This window comes from Chamaea fasciata, unplaced genomic scaffold (assembly GCF_029207755.1).
Source record: "Chamaea fasciata isolate MVZ Bird 193981 ecotype frontalis unplaced genomic scaffold, bChaFas1.0.hap1 SCAF_15, whole genome shotgun sequence".
In the NCBI taxonomy this organism is placed as follows: domain Eukaryota; kingdom Metazoa; phylum Chordata; class Aves; order Passeriformes; family Sylviidae; genus Chamaea; species Chamaea fasciata.
The window spans coordinates 13,665,647-13,685,401 of NW_027094100.1; the positions used below are offsets into that span (position 1 = coordinate 13,665,647).

A 19,755-nucleotide genomic window follows, 5' to 3' on the forward strand; every position below is an offset into this window, starting at 1 on the left:
TCGAGAGCCTCAGGCTGCACAGAGAGCCCACAGCCCTGATGAGCCCGGGCTGTCACCAACACGCTCTTTAATCAGAGCTGAAAACTCATGATCAACCTTGAAGGAGGCTTTTAAAGACTGAAATAATAAGATGATGCACTACAATTCCAATTTTCTCCCTGTTGCCCTGATTAAAATATGTGGCTGAATCTTGGAAGCTCAACTGCAGCTTGGAGAGAAGCTGTAATAACAATATTCACAGTGGTGAAACTTGCAGCAGGAGTTATTTGGTTTCTTTTACTTTCCCCGAGTCTTTCTTGGTTGTTTTTTTTTATTTATTTATTCTGCTCTATCCAGATTTTGTTCTTTCCCATATTAAATAGGAATGGTTATCCCCACTGACTCACTTATCTAGTAATAGCTGGAACCCTTTTAATTCAAGTGATTTGATTCCTGCGTTTTTCTGATTCAAGTAAACACACAGAGCATTACTGGGCAACTGGCAATGGAACTCCATGGTTAAATTACCCTGTGACTCAATCCTGCACAGCACTGGATCCTTTTAATATATTTCCCAAGTACTCGGTGCTGACCTCCAACACCAGAGTGGTTTCTCTCCTGTGGTAGCTCAATTTCACAACTCTGAATACACTTTTTTTTTTTTTTTCCCCTGAAGAAAAGCTATCCAAAGGTTTTTATAAATTGTTCTTTAGCCTTTGGGAATGAGTCAATTTAATGCCAGGCTATCATTCCATTTCAAAGAAGGATTTGAGGCAACACAATCTTGCTTTCTGAAGTGTGCGAGATGAATACAGCTGTGGGTTTGTTACAAATCAAGCTGCGGAGTTTGGGGACAGAGTTCAACTTTCCCAAAGTTCAGCTGTGGCCCTTGGTTTGTCAGCTGGATTTCCTTTAACCCTCCATTCCAAGGAATGCTTGGCAAAGGAGGCATGGCTGCCAGGAAAAGTCCCTGTAATCCATTGGTTTTCAAATGGGAAGGAAGTCCACTGGAAGGAATTCCCTTTGCCATGGCAATGGAGGTCCACTGTGAAGCAGGAGAAGATGAGCTGCAGTTTAATTACAATTTTCCTATTGGAAATGAGTGAGAACACAGGGAATAAAATCCAGGCATTAAAAGGGGAAAATGGGAAGCTCTGGAAATGCCTCCTGAAATCCAGAGTCACCTTGGGGCTGGTGCAAGCTGCAGCCTCTGCCTGGCAGCACCACACAAATCCCATCTCTCAGCCCAGGGGTGCCAAGAAAACCCACGGGAGCCACGCTCGGTCACATCGAACTTTATTTTAATCCCGTCAGAAAAGTTCAAGAATTACACCAAAAAATACTTCAGTCTCTGCTACCTACTGACAAAAAATACACCACAAAATTATAAACTGTTCAGTGGTTTTGCTGGAGTTGGGGGTTGTCGGTTGGAGGGGGGGTGGTTTGTACATTTTGAGTGAGAAATGAATTTACAGGTGGAAAGGGGAGGGAGGAGAGGGAGTCAGACGATGGCGTTTGGCACTACAGTTTTAGCTACACTATACAGTTATTTCTCATGATGCCTGCAGGGCTGAGGAGTTCTGCCCTCACACACTGCCCAGTGTCTCTGACATGGAGGACAAAACCGCCCAATGCGAGGGAAGAAGGGGCCAGTTCCTAATTTCCATCCCAGTCTAGCCAAAAATCTGAAAAAGCAGCTCAGGCCAAGGTGAGCCTTGCCCTGCCTGTGCATTTTGCTCCTGCTGCTCAGCTCTCCCTGCTCTTGCAGCTTGGAAAAAAGAGAATCCTGGGGGTTTTTTAAAATCCCACCAGCCTGCACTAATCCCGGGTGCCATTTGTGGGGAGAGGATGTGTTACTCTGGGCAGGGCTGGATTAAGCTTGGGGTCTGCTCTGGGTTTGCAAGCAGAGATTTGATTTGTACCTCTCTCTAGTGACCTGGAATGACAGGAAATGCTGGAGGAGCTGAAGCTGAAGGAGGGAAGCAGGAGCATCCCGTTTCATGGGAAAATTAGGGGCTGAAAAGTCAGAGGCTCAATACTAGCAGCATTTTTGAGATGCTCTTCTGATCATAATGGCATTTCTTTGAGTTTTGGTGACCCTCAGGAGAGAGGTCCCAAAGCATGAAGCCTCATGGAAATGGCCAAAGCTCATGCAGGGAATCTATGCCAGAAGCAGAGTCCTGAACTCCTGGCTCTGAGTCCTGTGCTCGAAAGTTTATTCAAGATTTCACTACAGCAGCCTCTGCCTGCTCCCATCCTGCTCCATCTCCAAGCAGCAGCCTGGATTTCAGCCTCAGAGCCTGGCCAGGACCAGCAGCGCTCTGGTGGCTCCTCAGGAACACCAGGAATTTTGTGGATTTCCTTGGGGCACTGCGCAGGGTTTGTGTTTGCACGTGAGCCTGCCTGGGGAAGGAGGGGATGCTTGTGTTTCTCTGTCAGTGAATGAACACTGACACTGGATTCAATCTGACAGCAAAATATCTCCCCTTTGGCAAACCAAACAGCACCAACCATGCCTTTGTACCAGGTTCTCTCTACCCCCCTCGAAAGGATTCCAGCTCTTCCTTCACTGTGTGTGGAGCCTCTGTCCCAGCTTTCCAGCACTGACAAAACTTGGTGGCATTCCCTTTGCTGCTTTTATCCTCTCTGGCTCTTTGCCTAACTCGCTTTTTTTGTTTTTTAATTTATTTTTCTAACAAATAGTTAAAGCAATGATTTAAAAATATTTTTACATCGTTAAGGTACAGTCAACATCAAACATGCCTTTGTACAAAGAGCTCGACTCGGTTACAAATCAACGAGAACAACGCACGAAAAGAAATGACCCACGGAAGCTGATCCCGCAGGCGGGTTGGATTCACTCCTGCTCCGAGGGGAGGCTCAGCCACGCCGGTGTTGTCCCCCCGCCCTCCCGGCTCCGGTTCCCTTCAATGACCTTCAGTCTTGGCAGCCTTGTTGTCGTGGCTGGCCGAGGCCGAGGGCAGCCAGGGGGACACGGCCCGGGAGCTGGTCTGCTTGGCCATGCTGTAGTGGCTGATGACGGTGTAGAACCTGCCCCGGGAGTTGGAATCCTGTGCCGAGTAGTAGGCGTCCAGCGAGGCGGGGATGCAGCGCTTGTGCTGGGAGAGGGGAAAAGCAAGAGAAGGAGAGTGATGCCAGCGGCTTTTTTCAGGGGCTGCTGTTGGCAGTGACATCGCTGCAGCTGCCTCTCGGTGTCCTGGGGATGCGCCGAGCCGGGCTTGGCCTTCCAGACCTGTTGCTATTGGCAACCCCAATGGCAGCAGATCTCAGGGATCCGGGATGGCAGCGGGGCTGTCAGTGAGGAGGGGCTGGGCTGAGCTGGGCTGGGCCGGGCTGAGCAGCTCTGCTCACCTGCCGGGCAGAAATTCTGCAGCTCCGAGGCCACAGGTAATCCCCGGACAGGCAGAGGCAGCAAAAGCTGCTTTGTGCTGCTCTGTTAGACAGGGTTACCCTGAGCTGTGGGATGAGCACCTGGCTGGGGATGGCACAGCCCACAGTCAGCTCTGTTCACAGGTTTGGATTTGATTCTGAAATTTGTGACTCTATGAAGAGACCTCAAACTCATCTCGTTCCAAGCCCCTGCCATGGGCATCACCTTCCACTATCCCAGGCTGCTCCAAGCCCCATCCAACCTGACCATGGACACTTCCAGGGATCCAGGGGCAGCCACAGCTTCTCTGTGCCAGAGCCTCCCCACCCTGACAGGGAAGGATTTCTTCCCAATATCCAACTAAACCTTCTCTCTGTCACTTTGAAGCCATTCCCCCTCGTCCTGGCACTCCAGGACCTTGGAAAAAGTCTCTCTCCATCTTTCTTGGAGCTCCTTCAGGTACTGGAGGCCACAATTAGGACACCCCAAAGCTTTTTCTTTTCCAGTCTGAACAATCCCAATTCTCCCTTTTTTACATGACCTAAGAGAATAATTCACCATGATTAATACACCAACATCTTACTCTATTTTCCAGCTCACATATCATGCCCAGTGTTCTGGGGGTACAGAAGATACACAGGATCTTCTGTGGTCAAGACTCCTGTGAATTCATGAGTTATTCACAGTGAGAAGTCGGTTAATTATTTTGCAAAATATATTTATATTTTAATCTCAGCAGACCAGGCAAACAGTTCTGTGAATATTCAATATGAAATCACTGGGTTTTAGCAATTGTTACATGATTTTGTTCTTGATAAAGGCTCAGGAGCACCTACAGGTGAGCTACTTGGCCAAATTTGGATTTCTTTCACAAAGGACAGAGTGTCAGCACTGCAGCAGTTTGCTTTGCATTACAATGTGTGCCAGTAACCATCAGTTACTTGGGAGTGTGGGAAGCAAATGCAGGATCCCAGCTGCAATAAATCCATTCACAAATATGAGGGATTGTTGCTGAACATCTGTCTGCAGCGTTCACCAAATGCTAATCCCAACAATTACACTGTAACAGTAGCTGATGGAGTCAGATGCACGTCCACATTTCCCAGAACACTCTTTTTTTTTTTTCCATTTCAACACATTCCTGCCAAATGTTCTGTTTGGCCTGGTCAGAAAAAAAAAAAAAGAAAAAAAAAAAAGCAGCCTGGGCTGTAACCATGCAGGCAATTAGAGCCTGTCATTAGCTCAGGCAATTCATCCTTCTGAAGTTCCTTACCTTATAAACAAATCCATCTGGGCAACTGTGGTCATAAGTGAAGGCTTTGTACACCACAAGGAACACTATGCAGGCAAGGAATGCAAGAGCCAGGCTTATGAGGATGGTGACCTAGAAAAGAGGGATAATGTTACTGTACATATGTTAAAATGGCATATGAGCAACCTCATAATTAAATGACTTATAGGAACAGACATTCTAACAGACTGCAGCCTTCACTCCACCGTGCAGTACTTAACTAAGCATGGTAATTGACTGAAGGCTGGATCCAATATCCTGGATTCCCACATCGTCCCCATCCCCCCACGGGCTTCCAACATTCCTGTGTTTAACCCCTTGCACATGTACAGATTCTGCTGTGTATTTGGTGCTCTCGGCGCCTTTGTGTTGCCACGCTCTCAGCTCTGGCCCAGCAGCAGCCAGAACCCACATTCCAGGTGTGAAGTGTGTGGATGAAGTGCCCACGGCAGATCCCAATTTTCTGGGAGCAGAGGCAGCTGAGCAGGGAGGAGCAGGGAGGTTTTTGGAGCTCACAGCCCTTTGTGCCTCCTGGGCAATCCCACCAGGATCAGTTGTGCCCTGCAGGAGAAAGGGGATCCCTCTCTATTTCTCCAAGCTGGAAAAGGACAATATCCTGACTACTGACAAAATCCCACAGCACGGCCAAGTGCAGATGCTGGTGCTGGAGGTACCAGCCACAATTCCCTCTTTGGGGAGCAAATATTCCCCCTCTCCTCATTGCCCAGCAGGACACCCTGCTGCACGTGTCTGTTTCTTTGCTGGAGCTCCCTTCTCTCCAGCTTTTCCAGGTCCCTCCTAAATACTTCATCCAACAGCAAGTTTTCTGTCCCTGCTCCATGTCTGGACTGAGGCTCTGATCACTGATTTTTGCTGGGCTGTTTGGTGCTCAAGGACTGAGCAAGGAGCTGTAAAACACTCCCATCCTCCCCTTTCCCAAAGCTTCCTTGGTCCCATAATTCCACGAATGCAGCATAAACGGCTCTGGATTCCAAGTGTCTAACTTAGAGCTGGCTCTACCAGGATTTTGCAGGATCTGATCTATGCATCCTATCTATCTATAGAAGATTTAACTTGCAGGAGAGGTGATGGTAGAAAGTGGGAAAACACCGAGAATTCCTGGAGCAGGGGGGACAGGCTTATCAGGAGCAGCAGCTAATAAACAGCAGGCTGGTTTTAGGTCAGAATTAATTGATATAATCTTATTTTTGCAACAGAAATATTAGGTAATATTAGTAATAGCATATCTGTAAATATTATTAATTGCTTAATATTGGTTCACATTGAAATCTGCTCTGATTCTCCCCTTCCGTCCTGGGACCAGTGGGATTTGCAATCCTGCAGGGAACTCCAGGGGCCACTGGAATTGGTGGCAGGGCAGGAATTTCCCAGCAATCCCCCAGAAAGATGAAGTGCCTGCTGAGGGTGTTCCTACACGGCCCCCTGGGATGACTCCTGGAAGATCCAGAGCTACGATTCTGGTGGGTAAGACAAAAGAGTGGAAGCAAATTTGTATCCTTGGTGTCAAATCTTACCCATCACATCCAAAAGTCAGGGAAGAGAGAGAGCTGCGGAGACTCTTTATCTAGCAGGAGAGATTCCTGAATTCCTTGTTAAATCAGAATATTTTAGAAAAACGGGTAAAAAGGTGAGACTGAGGCTAAGAGGCTTGGCCAAGGACAAAGAGTTCACTGAAGCCCCGACCTGCCTTTTAATGTTCCTGCTTGGATTAACCTCTCCTCAGGGCCTCATCTGCTGCAAAATGGGTCAATTAAGCCAAAGGCAGCAAGAGAGGGAGCAGCATTTACTGCTGGATCCAGGAGAACACTGTCGGGGAGTCCTGGAGAGGGATCTGTGGCACAAAGGCGGTGCAGTGTTATGAACTGCACGAGTCTGATCAAGAAAATTTGGGATCCACCTCCCTCTCAGGGTCCCAGAGGGGTGAACAGAAATATTTCAGAGCTCCCTCACCTGAGGGAGTCTGTCCCTTTTCATGGTGATAAAGGCTCAGCTGGATTCAAGGCAGATGCAAATGGAATTTGACATGATTTGTGTCACTAAAAGAAGTTGTATTACACATTTTAAAAAAAATTAACTCCCTTTGAAAGAGTAAAAAGGAGAGACTTCCTGGATCAAACATGCTCTGCTTTTTCCAACAGGAGACCTGGGAAAAACAGATCCCTCCCATAAGGAACCACCACAATCCTGAGGATAGGTCAGCAGAACACACGTCCATCAACTCCTCCTCATTTAAAAGGGGAGCCTGCTACTTCCTCTAATTCCAGTGTCAATACTGAACCCACGATGACAATGACACAAGTGACCTTTGAGGTTAATTTGAAGGGGCTGGAGCAAGGTGTTCCTCTTGTTCCACCAAAGCCAATGCTGAGGGGCAGCCCTGGCTAGGAATTCAGAAAAAAATGCTCAGCTCTCCAGTTTGGCTGCTCTGCCCCAAACTGAATGTACAATGAGAAAAGAAACGTTGTTTGAAACTCAGCCTTCAGAAGAGGAAAAAACTGAGCTGTCTGGAGTGAGAATAAATGTGTCTTCATGGCTCTTCTGCTAAATCCCACGTGCCTGCACAGCCAACGGAAAGAACCACTAGAATTGCAATTTGAGGGGTTCCTTCCTCTTGTCTGCCCAGAGTCCCTAAAATTAACAAATTCCCCTCCGCTCTGGCCAAGTGCTGCCAGCCAATCGATTCTGACCCAGGAGCAGGTCCCTGTGCTGAGCTGTCCCCTCCCTCCAGGGTGTAGCTGAGCCCATTTTCCCCCTCCTGCCTTTCCTGCACTCGCACAATTGGTGTGACAACATTACACCTGCTGATGAACGGCGGGAAATTGCTCCAGATGAAATGTCATGTAAGATGGTAAAACTCAAAGGGGAGGGAAGAGAAATCCACCCCCGGATATTCTGCCATGCCAGAGCTCAGATCCACCCCTCCAAATATTCCGGAGCATAGAAAGCTTCATTAGCATCCAAACACCAAAGAATCACAGAGCTGCAATACCTAATAAACCTCCACTTTTTCTTTTATGATTAACACGAACCTTGGCAATCTCGAAGCAATATAAACACTCACAGAGGGGAAATAAAATTTAGTGAGCAGATAAAACCTAGAAGTGCTGCAGGCATGAATCTGTCACGTGTGACTGCTCGAGTGGGTGAAAGAAGGGGAGGGAATTGCCTGCCCTCTCCTCAAAATCCCACATGATTCCCAAAGGTTCCCTGAAGAGGGAACAGAGAAGAGAGAACATCATTACCACACCAAAAACTCTGCCCCCATCCTCCAAAAAATGTGGGAAGAGGCCCTTAACATCCATTAAGGATGATGGCAAGTTCCCACCAACAGCAGCACACTTGGGGTGGTTCCCCCCTTTTCCCAGAGATAAAGAACATTTTTTTGCATTTTCACACAGCACAGATGAATGAAAGGATCCATCCTCATCAGGCAGCAGGACATAGGTGCCAGCAGGTTTTGTGCCAGGCAGAGGATGTCTAATTGCAGTGGTGTTCCAGCTAACCTGGCTTTCATGCAGCCCGTGGAAGCATCCTCCCTGCCCTCTTTCATTTCATCAGCTGCCCAGGATCTCCTTTTTCATCAAAAATTCCCTTTTTCCCCTCTCTCACTCCAGTACAAAGCCTAATTTAAAAGGCAACCAGAGAACAATGGCACGTCCAAACAGCAGAGCATTCATTTAACAGCTTTTCCCCTTGCAAGGTTTTTAGTTTTATTCGTTATTTCTGTTATATATAATCATGGAATGGCTTGGCTTGGAAGGGACCTCAAAGATCATCTCATTCCATGGGCAGGGACACTTTCCACTGTCCCAAGCCCCATCCAGCCTGGCCTTGGACACTTCCAGGGATCCAGGGACAGCCACAGCCCCTCTGGGCACCCTGTGCCAGGGCATGACCACCCCCACGAGGAAGAATTTCTTGCCAACATCCAACCTGAACTTCCTCTCTTTCAGCGTGGGTGGCACTTCTCAGATATCAGGCATGATTTTATTTCTAGACCTGGTAAATCAGTGTTTGACTCTGGACACTTTTCTCCCTGCTTATATGCACTTAAACCAGGAGCAGAGCCAAGAAGATGCCAACCAAGAAAAGCCTTGCTGCCTACAGGAGAAGCAGCCAGGCCCAGAGAAGAGGTAAAGATCATCTATCCCAGAAAAATCCCTACAAAATTCTGCACCATATTCCTCCTTTCTGCAGCTGTAATGTGAGTTAGGGACCTCAGAAGCCTCCAGTGCCTGTTTTTGTACCTGCACTCTTCTCAGCCTTTTCACAGAATTCCAGTTTATCAGGAAAGGATTCCACTGCTGCTGCCATGTCTGGTTCTACAAGATACACTCAGCGTTGCTGGGTATTGGGAAAGTTTGTGACCTTAACAGGCAATTCAGCTGAAGAAGTTCTCTTGGTTTTAATTTTTCTCTTTGTAGAAGAAGAAAGGCAAAGAACAAGGCAGAATTTGTTATGAACAAAACTGGCAGATATTCTGTCAAGGTTATTTCAGAGAGGAGCTTAAGAGCCGTGCTCGGAGAGGCAGCAAAGCTTTTCCTATAGTTTATGGCAATTCCATTACACCTGGAAACCCATCAATCCCTGACAAGCCAGTTAAACTTGCAGAAAAAAAAAATCACAAAACCATCTAAGGGCATCCAAATACATCCATGCACTCCTGAATCCATTATAAGGATTCCTGCTTGACAATGAAAAATTCAGGAGGGCAATTTTTTTTCGCCTTCATCCCATAACTTCTTCCAGCTGATAATGAGATGGAAGATTGACACCATCAGATTTCCACTTGGAAGGTACAGTTAAAGGATCAGGAGCTCCTGCATCCAGCTATCCTGGTGGCTTCTGTGTATTCCAGGATGGAATCCAAGTGCAAAGCACCCAAATCCAGGTTGTTACTGAGAGAAAACTCCGGTGCGCTGGCAGGGAGGGAGCCACAGGCTGCCAGGACACTGAGATGGATCAAGGAGGGGATGAGGAACCCCCCAAACACACCCCAGGAGGAGCTGCCCCACTGCTCAAACTCCACCAAACAACTGTTATGGTGCCTTGCTCAGCACCCAGACACCCTGATCTACCCTGGCAGTGAAAATGATCTGACTGCACTTCTTCAAAAATGTCATTTCGCTCCCCACTGTTAGAAATATTTTTGTAATAAGTTGCTGAGTTTGCTGATCTTCCGGCAACAGCTTCGCCTCCAAAATTTTGAAAGGCTAACTGCAAAAAAAAAGTGACACAACTGGGTCTTCAGATTTGCTTAGTACTGCTCAAGGAGATGTAGGATTTGTTCTTTATTATTACAGCACAGCTTTATTCCAGATGGTGTCCAGATTCTTTGGAAGCATTGTTCAGGAGATGCTTTGTAAGAGGAAAATGTCCTCAGCCATGTCTCTGCATTTTCAGGGCTATGGGAAAATACTCCTTAGTGCTGCAAGGTTTCTTAATGAAGTTTTAGGCTGGATGGCATTTTTTGGTCCTTTAACTTACAATTCATAACCATAAACCAATTTGGCCCCAGTTGTCATAAGAACAGACGAGGATGGGATCATCCTGGGGGGCAGAAACTTCTCCCATCCGCTCCTGGGCTGAGCCCCAGTGGGCAGCAGGAAAGGGGTTAGGATTCTGTCCCTGTGCCCAGGTGAGACCCCACCTGCAGAGCTGCCCCAGCACAGGCAGGAGCTGGAGCTGCTGGAGAGAGCCCAGAGGAGGCTCCGGGATGAGCAGAGGATGGAGCAGCTCTGCTGGGAGAGCTGGGATTGTTCACCTGGAGAGAAGCAGCTTTGGGGTGACACAATTGTGTCTGAAGGGAACCTACAGGACAGATGGAGAGAGACAATTTACAGGTGACAGGACAAGGGGGAATGGGTTCACACTGACACAGAGTAGGGTTAGATGGGATTTTAGGGAAAAAATTTTGCTGTGAGGGTGGCGAGGCCCTGTCACAGGGTGCCCAGAGAAGCTGTGGCTGCCCCTGGATCCCTGGCAGTGCCCAAGGGCAGGCTGGATGGCGCTTGGAGCACCCTGGGATAGTGGGAGGTGTCCCATGGCAGGGGGTGGCACTGGATGGGGTTTAAGGTCCTTTCCAAGCCAAACCGTTCTGGGATTCTCTGCTCCACTATTCCATGGGTTCCATTCAGCCCAGCAATCAAAGCCCAGTACACCCCCAGAGTTCAGAGAGGCTCATTTATCCAAGCACCCCAAAGCCTCAGAAGAATCCACTCTAAACAGCACTGGCTGTCTCTGAGGCAATTTCCCCTCCCAGCCATGTCCCTCCGGGCTCTCCCATCTCTGCACACCCCAGCCCACTGTGACAACACCAGAGAACCTCTCTAAGCTGGCAAATCATAAAAAGAAACATCTCTTTTCCAAGATAGCCACCAGCAATTCCTCTGCTCTCTGCACCTCCTAAAGCCGTGAGAGCAGCACGAGTGTGGAAGGAGCACACCGTGTTTCTAAGCAATTTGTCAAATAATTAAATTATGCACACAATAACTAGCTGGCTCAATTATATTAGCCAGTCTCCATCATGTAATGTAATTTCTAGTGGCTGTTTAGGCACTAATAGCCTCAGATCTTTTTAACAGTGTCTGGTGCCAGCTGTGGGCTGCGTGACATCTCCCTGTGCCAAGTCAAACCCCTTGGATGGAAAATTCATGGCTCCGTTTCCAAGCCCCCGTTCCTTATGGAAGTTCTAAATGCCATTTTAAATGAGGCTGCCTCGCCAATGAGGATCAGTGAATTTCCATTTAGGTGAATAAAAAGCCCTGTTGGATTTGCTTTCTCTTTTCTCCCATTTAACGCCATTAAAAAAAATTCCTTCATGGAGCAGGCAGGTGTGGTGAGATGGGGTGATGCTGTTTCTTGGTAATAAATCCAATACCAAATAAATACATGGCCATTTTAGCAGACCAGACAGATTTATAAAGGTTTTTTTCCCCTCCCCCTATAAAAATATTTTCTTTCTTTTTCAAGTGTCCCTTCCCACTGGAACTGGGTGATCTTTCAGGCCCCTCCCAGCCCAGGCCATTCAATGATTCTGTGTCTGTTACCCCCAAAAGAAATGGAGCACAGCCCCCAAATTAAACAAGTGAACTGCTCAGAAAGGAGCTTTTCCTCCCAAAGCCAAATCCTGAGAACACCTGGCAGCTCATTTCAGGAGCTGAGCAATGTTGGAAAGAGGCTTCCTTCCAGATCCCTAAATTGAGGTGTTTTTTCAATTAGTGGGAGTGCAGCAGACAGAAACATCCTCTCCAAGCCTTCCTGACGTGCAGCCCTGCCCTGCTGCCCTGGCAGAGCCTTGGCTGTGACATTTCCTCTGGTCACTCCATGTGGGACATGGCAATGGATGCCTCAGCTCATCACAGGCCCTTTTTAAATGCATTAACAGGAACACAAGATAAATCAAGTCATCAATAAATTGTCTCCTTGCCTGCCCTGTGCCTGCCAAGCCTCAACCTCTGCACAGTCTCATGAATGCAAAATCGTCCCCTCTCACTCCTCCCTGGTGTTGGATTTGGTGCAGGGAAAGCTTTGGGAGCCCTGAGCAGGAATGGATTCAGGGATTAGCTCATGGCAACACACCTGGAGCTGCGGGTTGTGTCCCCTGCTCTGCTGCTGCCTTTTCCTGACACCCGACATCCTTCCAAACCCAGCTTCAGACAACCCCAGCGAGGGCCACCCAAAGCTGCAAACATCTTAATTCTCCAAATCTTGGCTTCTTCTGAGGCAAAACCACCCAAAGACCAGCACCATGCCGCAGCCAAGGCTGGCCCTAGGGAGAAGCTGAGATGAGAAATTACCTTCTTCCAAAGGTCAGGCTTGCATGAATTAAAACACCTCTGTTCAGTGCACTCCTGTGCCTGAAGGAAAAAATCACCTGGAAGTCTGTTCCTTCAGGAAGGGCAACAAATTCACCTGTATTTCAGCATTTATGTCTCCCATCATGAGCAGGAAATAATATTTCTACATTCATGGTCCAGTGCACCCATTTCTCCTTAAAAACTTATTATATGGGTGCTTTATGGGAGAACAAAGTGAGGGCTTAGTGAGCAAAGTGTCCCCTGGGTAACTTATGAATTAAAAGCCTTTCCATTTTGAATTAGAAGGATGAAGCTTTATTGCTGCAAATGACTTACAAGAGCTACTCTTTTAAAAGCAAACAACAGAACGGAATAATCGAGGTGATTATGCTGCCTCCAAAGGCACGAGGCCAGTTCCATTAGCTGTGGATCCGACCCAACAGGCTTTAACACATCTGCAAGTACCAACAAGAGGCAGCTCAGCTCTGCTTAACATTCAATCACAGCCTGGGCTGCTTTAGAGAGGGTGAAACATTGCACGGAGAAAATTGTGTGAGTGAAGCTTTGCGCTTCCTTGATTACTATTTTTTTTTTTAGCATTCAGTGGTCTGGCTGTAAGACTCTAAATGCACATCCCAACAGGCAAGAAACTTTGGTTTGGTTTCACTCAGCTGAAAATATTCTTTCCTGCTCCTCCATCCTGCTCGGTCTCTGTGGCCACACCAGCATTAAATATCTTTCATTTCACCTCAAATGCTGACAGGAAGATTGCCCAACACGCAGGTTTCCTGTGGGGTGGCAGAGGCAAGTGCAGAGTGGGGTTAGGGGCAGAGATGCAGTGTAGGAAATCCTCCAGGCCCAATGGGAAGTGCAATTACATCCTGTAATTAACACCAGGGCTACTTCCATGTGGTGGCTTATGGAAATATTTTCAAGCATTTTGCTCCAAAGCCAAGGATCAGTTGAGGTTTCTACTCTGTAAATCTTTTTTTTTTTTCTTCAATATATCTTCGTTTGAAGAATGAACTTTCAGCAGGTGTACCCCACAAAAGTTTAGGCGTGTGAATATTCTCTGTGACTTCCACCTTTAGAGATTTTCTGCATGACAATTCCCTTTCTTCTTCTCTCCAAAAATCAGTTAAATGGACAAAAAACCCAAACCAAAACTGAACAAATCTCTTCAGCTGATTACTCTGTTAGTGCTCACAGAGGGCAAAAATAAAAAAGAGTGGAGAGGTTTTTCATGACTTTGTAAGAGAGTATCTCTGTGTGTAAAACTAACATAAAACAAGAATGCACTGTAAGCAATGGTCCATTTCCTATTAAAAAGAAAATATTTGGGTTTTTTTTTCTTTGCTTTATTAGGTGGTCCCTAAGCCAGTAAAGAGCATTCTGGTTAAATCAAAATCGATTTTTCTTGTGTGATTTAGACATGGACGTGACGTTTTTGGGCCCTTGCCTGTACAAAAAAATCAAGGAATTAGCTGGGAATTCTTACAAAACCCCCAGAATTCTACCCAGACAACCGTGCAGGGTTGATGGCAATACCTGGGGCTGTGATCAGACAGATCTGAGCCACAAATCCCCACTCAATTCATCCTCACAGCTCCTGATTGTCACCGACGATCACAGACGGCTCCATCAGTCTGCCTCACGCAGCCTGGGAGAGCCGCTGGGACAGATGTGACCTGTCCTCTCCTCAGAAATGCTCAGAAGAAGGATTTCTGAGCTCAGGCAGAAGGATGAGCAGCACCATTTCTCACGACGAGTGAGAGCCCGAAGCCACCCAGGTGTGAGTTTGCATCAAGGCCAGGCAGGGCTGGGCGGGGGCTTTTTTTGGGAAAGGAGAACCGGTGACCTTCTGCATTGCACTGGAAAATATCCAGCCTCCAAAGAGGCAGCTTTGGGCTGCTGCACTCCCTCCTCCCCTGTGCCTGCCGGGCACAATTCTGCTTTTCCTCTGCCTTGTCCCTTGTTCTCCTGGATCCTGGAAACGGCGGCTGAGCCCCAGCGGAGGGACAAATCCCCACGTACAGCCCTGGAGCAGCGTTCCCATTAGTCGGGGTAATGGGATCCTCCACTCGGCAGCTCCGATAAGCGATGGGATGTGGCAGTTGCCATGGTGACGCTGGTGCTGATAGGATTTAAAAAGCAGAGGAGTCCTTTCACCAGGAGTTACACCTGCCCCGTGGGAACTCAACCATTCAAGGAGACTTTCAAACGTATTTACCTGTGAATGGGTACAATGGAAAGCCCCAGCCGTTTTTTTCTGGGATTTCCTCGCAGGAAGAACTATCAGCATAAAGCGACAGCCTACAGGTGAAAGCAGAACATCCCAGGAGGAGTTTTCAGGGATGGGAAGTTTGGGAAGGGGGAGCAGGAATGGCATTTTTGGGGCTCCGTGTGTGCAGCAAAGTGTGAATTCCCTGGGGATTTGTGGCTTAAATCCCTTCCACTGGGGGAAGCAGGGCAGCATCTTCCATTTAGCAAAGCTGTTACCAACAGGAAATTATCCCTGGCCCAGAACAATCTTTATTAATTATGAGCCAAGCATTTCAGATATTGGCTCGGGTTTGATCATGAACAGTCCCTGCATCACGGTGTTTTGTAGGATGTGGTGGGGACAAAACGATTTTGTTCTAAACCTTTCACATTAAGTCGGAGGAAAACAATTGTTCCAGCATGAGCATTTCATCAACGGAAGCATTTGAATGGGTTCCACTGCATTTTAAGGACCTGATGAAAAGTGTGGGCAATAATTACATCCACTGGTCCCTCGATCTGCGTGTGTCAGAGCAGTTTCAGGGTGGAGGGAGGAGTGGGGTGACCTAATGATAAGAAATAATTGTCACTGCACACTCAACAGGGACAGATGACATAGCCAGTGACTCTGAAAATGCACCTTGCCAAACTGCACCTAGGAGATTGAAGGTCCCAGTCCTCATCAATAGTTGCAGATGATTTCTCCAGGTAGATGAATTGCTTGCAAAAAAAAATCTTTAATATCTCGACTTCTCCCCCGTACACCCACTCCCAACTTGTTCTCTTAATGACAAGAACTGAGTTTAATTATTCCAACTCTGAAAATATAAACTTTTTAAAATTCCACGAGAAGGAAAGAACTGTAGAAGACTTGAGAAGCCAGGTAATTATGGGAGGTGACTATTACCCAGCTAATAGTCAATAAATCATTACCTTCCTGAAAATAATTAATAGTCCCATGGCAGTGGTGAGAAAGGGCTCAGACTGATGTAAGAAAGAGACCAGTTTGTGTAAAACCAGTCAGGGGCCAGCAGCTCCAGGCGTCCACACGATGCCCTGTAAGCCTACACAAAAAGGCCACTCCAGCACCTCTTTGGTGTTATCTGAATAAATCAATGCTGCTGGATGATTTCTGTGCTGTCTGCACTGGTTGGAAGAGAAAAGGAGTCACTGGAAACTCTGTTCCCCTGTTCTCTCCCCACAAGGCTTCATTTGGTGGGGAATCTGCTTAAAAAGCAACAGGGATTCACTCTCTTTTCAGGACTGATAGAAGTAAGGGCAGAGTGATTCCTCCCATATGAGATCGTTCTCGAGAGCTGTAAGATGGGCTGTCACTGGTGAGAAGGAGCAGTAAGCCTCAGATGCCGAGGGTTAGAGCTGTCACCCCACGGAGGAATCACAGACACATTTACAAACCCTCTCTAAGGCCCCTCAGTGTGGTCACAGGATGGCCAAGCCCAGGAGCAGGAGCTCCCTTCAAAGCACTGAAAACGAAAGGTGAAGAGCAGCCCCCCTTTCTCCCTCAGCCTGGGAAACCTCAGCTAAAGAAGATCTCTGCAGCTCAGGAACTTCCTAGAGGAACACACTACTCCAAAGGTAGAAGCAGTCTGGAGAAGGCAAGCTCTATAAATCACTGCCTGTCAGCTTAGAAAAATGTTCTCTCGGCTTCTCTGTGGAGGAGTAAAATGAGCAAAGAAATTTCTTTCCTGTATGGATGGTTCAACCATAAGGTTATTTTAACATCATTTTCTTGTAACCCATCTACACACAAGTGTTTAAACAGTTTTGTAAAGGATGTATGGGCTGAGTCATGCAGCTGAAGAATCAGCCTAATTGGTCAAACATCCAGGACGCCCTGTGCTGAGCTGGAGAGAATCATCATCTCATCTATTAGGGGATGTGACAAGAGGCAGGAGCTATCTCAGGTTCCTGGAAGAGCTGGTGTGAAATAAGAACCGTTGCCTAGGGACAGTCTCTTCTTTATGATAATTAAAAGAGCTCAGATCTGGGCTATTCTGGATGGATGAGAAATATGCAAGCATAAGCTGAAATTCTGGCTCAGGCTTGTTCATGTGAGAAAGTTGTCTAATAATTCATTAGTTTCTTCAATAAAAGATACCTAAGAGGCAAGAGAAAGGGCATCTGTGGACTTGGCTGGCAGGTTCACGTGGTCTCCAGTTTTTTTCCAGACATCTTGGTCTTCTGTAGCACAAAATCACAGAACCTCAGCCTCTCTTCCCAGGCAGCAGCCCCAGGACAGGAGGAAACGGCCTCAGGCTGGGCCAGGGGAGGCTCAGCGTGGACAGCAGCAGGAATTTCTCCATGGAAAGGGTGCTCAGGCCTTGGAAGTGCCCAGCGAGGTTTGGAGTGCCCGTCCCTGGAGGTGGCACTCAGAGCTCTGCACTGGGGACAAGGTAGGGACTGGTCACAGCTTGGATTCAATGATCTTGGAGGGCTTTTCCACCCTCAAAAAGATAATATGGTGGTCATAGTTATAGCATCTTTCTTCAAGCTTTTAAAGATGTAGCCAAACTGAGATCATAAAAGTTAGGTATTTACTGTGATTTCCTCTTACAAAAAAAGCCCAAATGTAAGATGATTTCATCAGTACCAGATAATGGAGCAGCTTAGAACCAGAGGGCAGAGTTTTTAATAACTTCACTAAAAATATGCACCGGGACAAAAACGCGGTGCAATAAAAAAAGTACAAAAGGTAATAAATATTAGCTATTATCTCAGCTCATTTTGTCAGGGAATAATCCTACAAATTTAACGGGATACATGGAAGCCTTATGAAAAGCAGGCAGGGAGAGGCTTAGAGCTTTATCCAGTATTAGAGCAGAGGCTGCCTGGTGAACAAGTTGACATTGAAGAGCAGAGAATGAAAATCATATGGATTTTAGGGAAAGGAAATAGCTCCGAAATGAAACTGTGATGCTGCCAGGCTCTACAGGAGGAGGCCCAGCTCCCACCTCTGCCAGGGCTCCACAGCTGGAGCTGTGAGAGTGATGGGAAAACTGCACCGACAACAGGATGGGAAGAGGAAAAAACGCAGGAAAGGAGAATTTGAATGCAACAGCAAGTCGGGAATTTGAATAGGAAAAACGAGATACTCAGCGGAAGGAGTAGATGAGATAGGATTTATCCACGAGCTATGTATTAGCTGGGTGTGTAAGGAGGAGATGTTCTTTCTTTAAATAACAAAGCCAGATCTTTCCGTGGTCTCACTCTGCCTTTCACACCCTCCAGGGCTGCAGGATTGAGTGCTAAATACTCACTGAGGCAGCAGCATTTACAACACCAACAAGGCCATTTACTGCGGGTTAAAGCCATCAGTCCAGGAGACTCTGAATTTATTGTCGGTTCTCAGGCACATCGTGTCGGGCTCTGATTTGTGTGCGACACCGGAAATGTCTGAACACCCCAACACGGGGATTTAACCGTGGTTAATTCACTTTACTCTGCTACAATAGGCAGTTACCGCTGGTGGTAAATAGTTGCTACACACAATAAGCTCAGGTGAGAATTCATTAAACATCAACGGCAGGTAAGAAATTTTAGATCAAATTGAAAAAAATCCCCCCAAAACCAAACCCAAGAACCACAAACATTTATTCCCACAAACTTTTAAGAATAAATTCCGCTTTGGAAGGAGCAGGAATGTCACCAGGCACTGCCCACTTTCTCTGTTTTCTCCTCAAAATTATTGCCATTTCCTCTGACTTCGAAAATGAGCAATCAGATCTCACATTTCTGTCACTGCCATGCTCCGTGGTTTAGAAAAAGCACCAGGTCTTCCCAGTGAAAAGGGAGGAAAAACTGGCAGCTACACATTTGGAGTCTAATTTTAGGAGGAACTGAGCCATTCTAATGTGCTGCAGTCAACAGGAACCGACTGCACTCAATAATTCATGAGTTTCTTTCCATGTTTGAGCAGAGCCTGTTGAAAATTTCCCAAGGAAACGTTTTCCATCAGAAAATTCCAATTCCTGTGAAGCAAAACTGCTTACAGAACAGGATATGCTTGGATATTTCTCTAATACTTTTTTTTTTCTGTGCATTTTGAAGTAGTTTTTAATCTGTAGTAATAAAATAATTATAACAAAGTATTTTAAATATGAAAAGGGTTGTCTGGCCATGAGACAAAAGGAATTTTAAAAGGCTAAACAAAATGTTTCAATCAGTCTTCACTGGGATTTTTTAAAATTTCATTTTAAACACCAGTGTTTGAGAAGAAAAAGGATTCAAACTTGGTTTATTTTCAATTTGGGCTGGAATATATTTTCATCCTTTTCTTGGGAAAGAAAAGCATTTTCTACTTGAGATGTAGCTAAGAAGGCATTTTCATGCCTGTCCTAAAAAAAAAAACCAAACCTTTACACTCATGCAGATAAACCTCCCTTTGACCCTGGTGATGAGTGGAGTGTTAAATTTGTTATGTCTTTCCTGTCACTTTGATTCAGTTATTTTAAAATGAATGGCATTTGCATCAGGAGGCAGCAGAACAACCATTTCTTACCTTTAGTCTTTCTGTTACCCCATCAGTGAAACTGACTGTGAATTCAGCAATTTTGGGCACTCTGAGTTTTCCTTTGTTCTTCTGGTCAGGCTGATATTCTGTTCTTGTTTTCACAATTACCTGGAAAATAACAACACTTTTAAGGCTTTCTACCCACAGCAGAGATTTTTGGGTTGTCATCAAAGCTTTTCTATAGAAACCATCCCCTGGACCTACACAAGCACCAGAAATGAACACAAACCCATCACCCCCTCAGGAATAAGAGAGGCAGATAAATCAGCAGATACACAGAACTAGGACAGTGAGCTTATCACACTGAGCCTTAAAATAGCTGACAGCAAAATGTTTGACACCCACTTTTGTTTAGGAGTATTTAATTTTTTTATCATGCTCAACAGGCAGAACAGCCTAAGCTAAAGAAGAGCCTCACTAATTAAAAGCTCTGTCCAAACAAGTTCTGCTGAAGCCAGTTTAAATTTAGGCCATTTGGCGT

The 19,755-nt window shown here is 46.4% G+C and overlaps 1 protein-coding gene across 1 annotated transcript in view; it reads right to left on the reverse strand.

Annotated features, from left to right (window-relative positions):
• Positions 1-1,259: 1,259 nt before the first annotated feature.
• NSG2 (neuronal vesicle trafficking associated 2) overlaps positions 1,260-19,755 on the reverse strand; it is a 30,607-nt gene continuing 12,111 nt past the window's right edge. The window contains exons 3-5 of the mRNA XM_066197254.1: positions 19,263-19,382; positions 4,644-4,754; positions 1,260-3,098 (exon numbers count right to left, since the gene is read on the reverse strand). Of these exons, the coding sequence (XP_066053351.1) occupies positions 2,907-3,098; positions 4,644-4,754; positions 19,263-19,382 (423 nt within the window). The 3' untranslated portion in view covers positions 1,260-2,906. The remainder of the gene's footprint in view (positions 3,099-4,643; positions 4,755-19,262; positions 19,383-19,755) is intronic.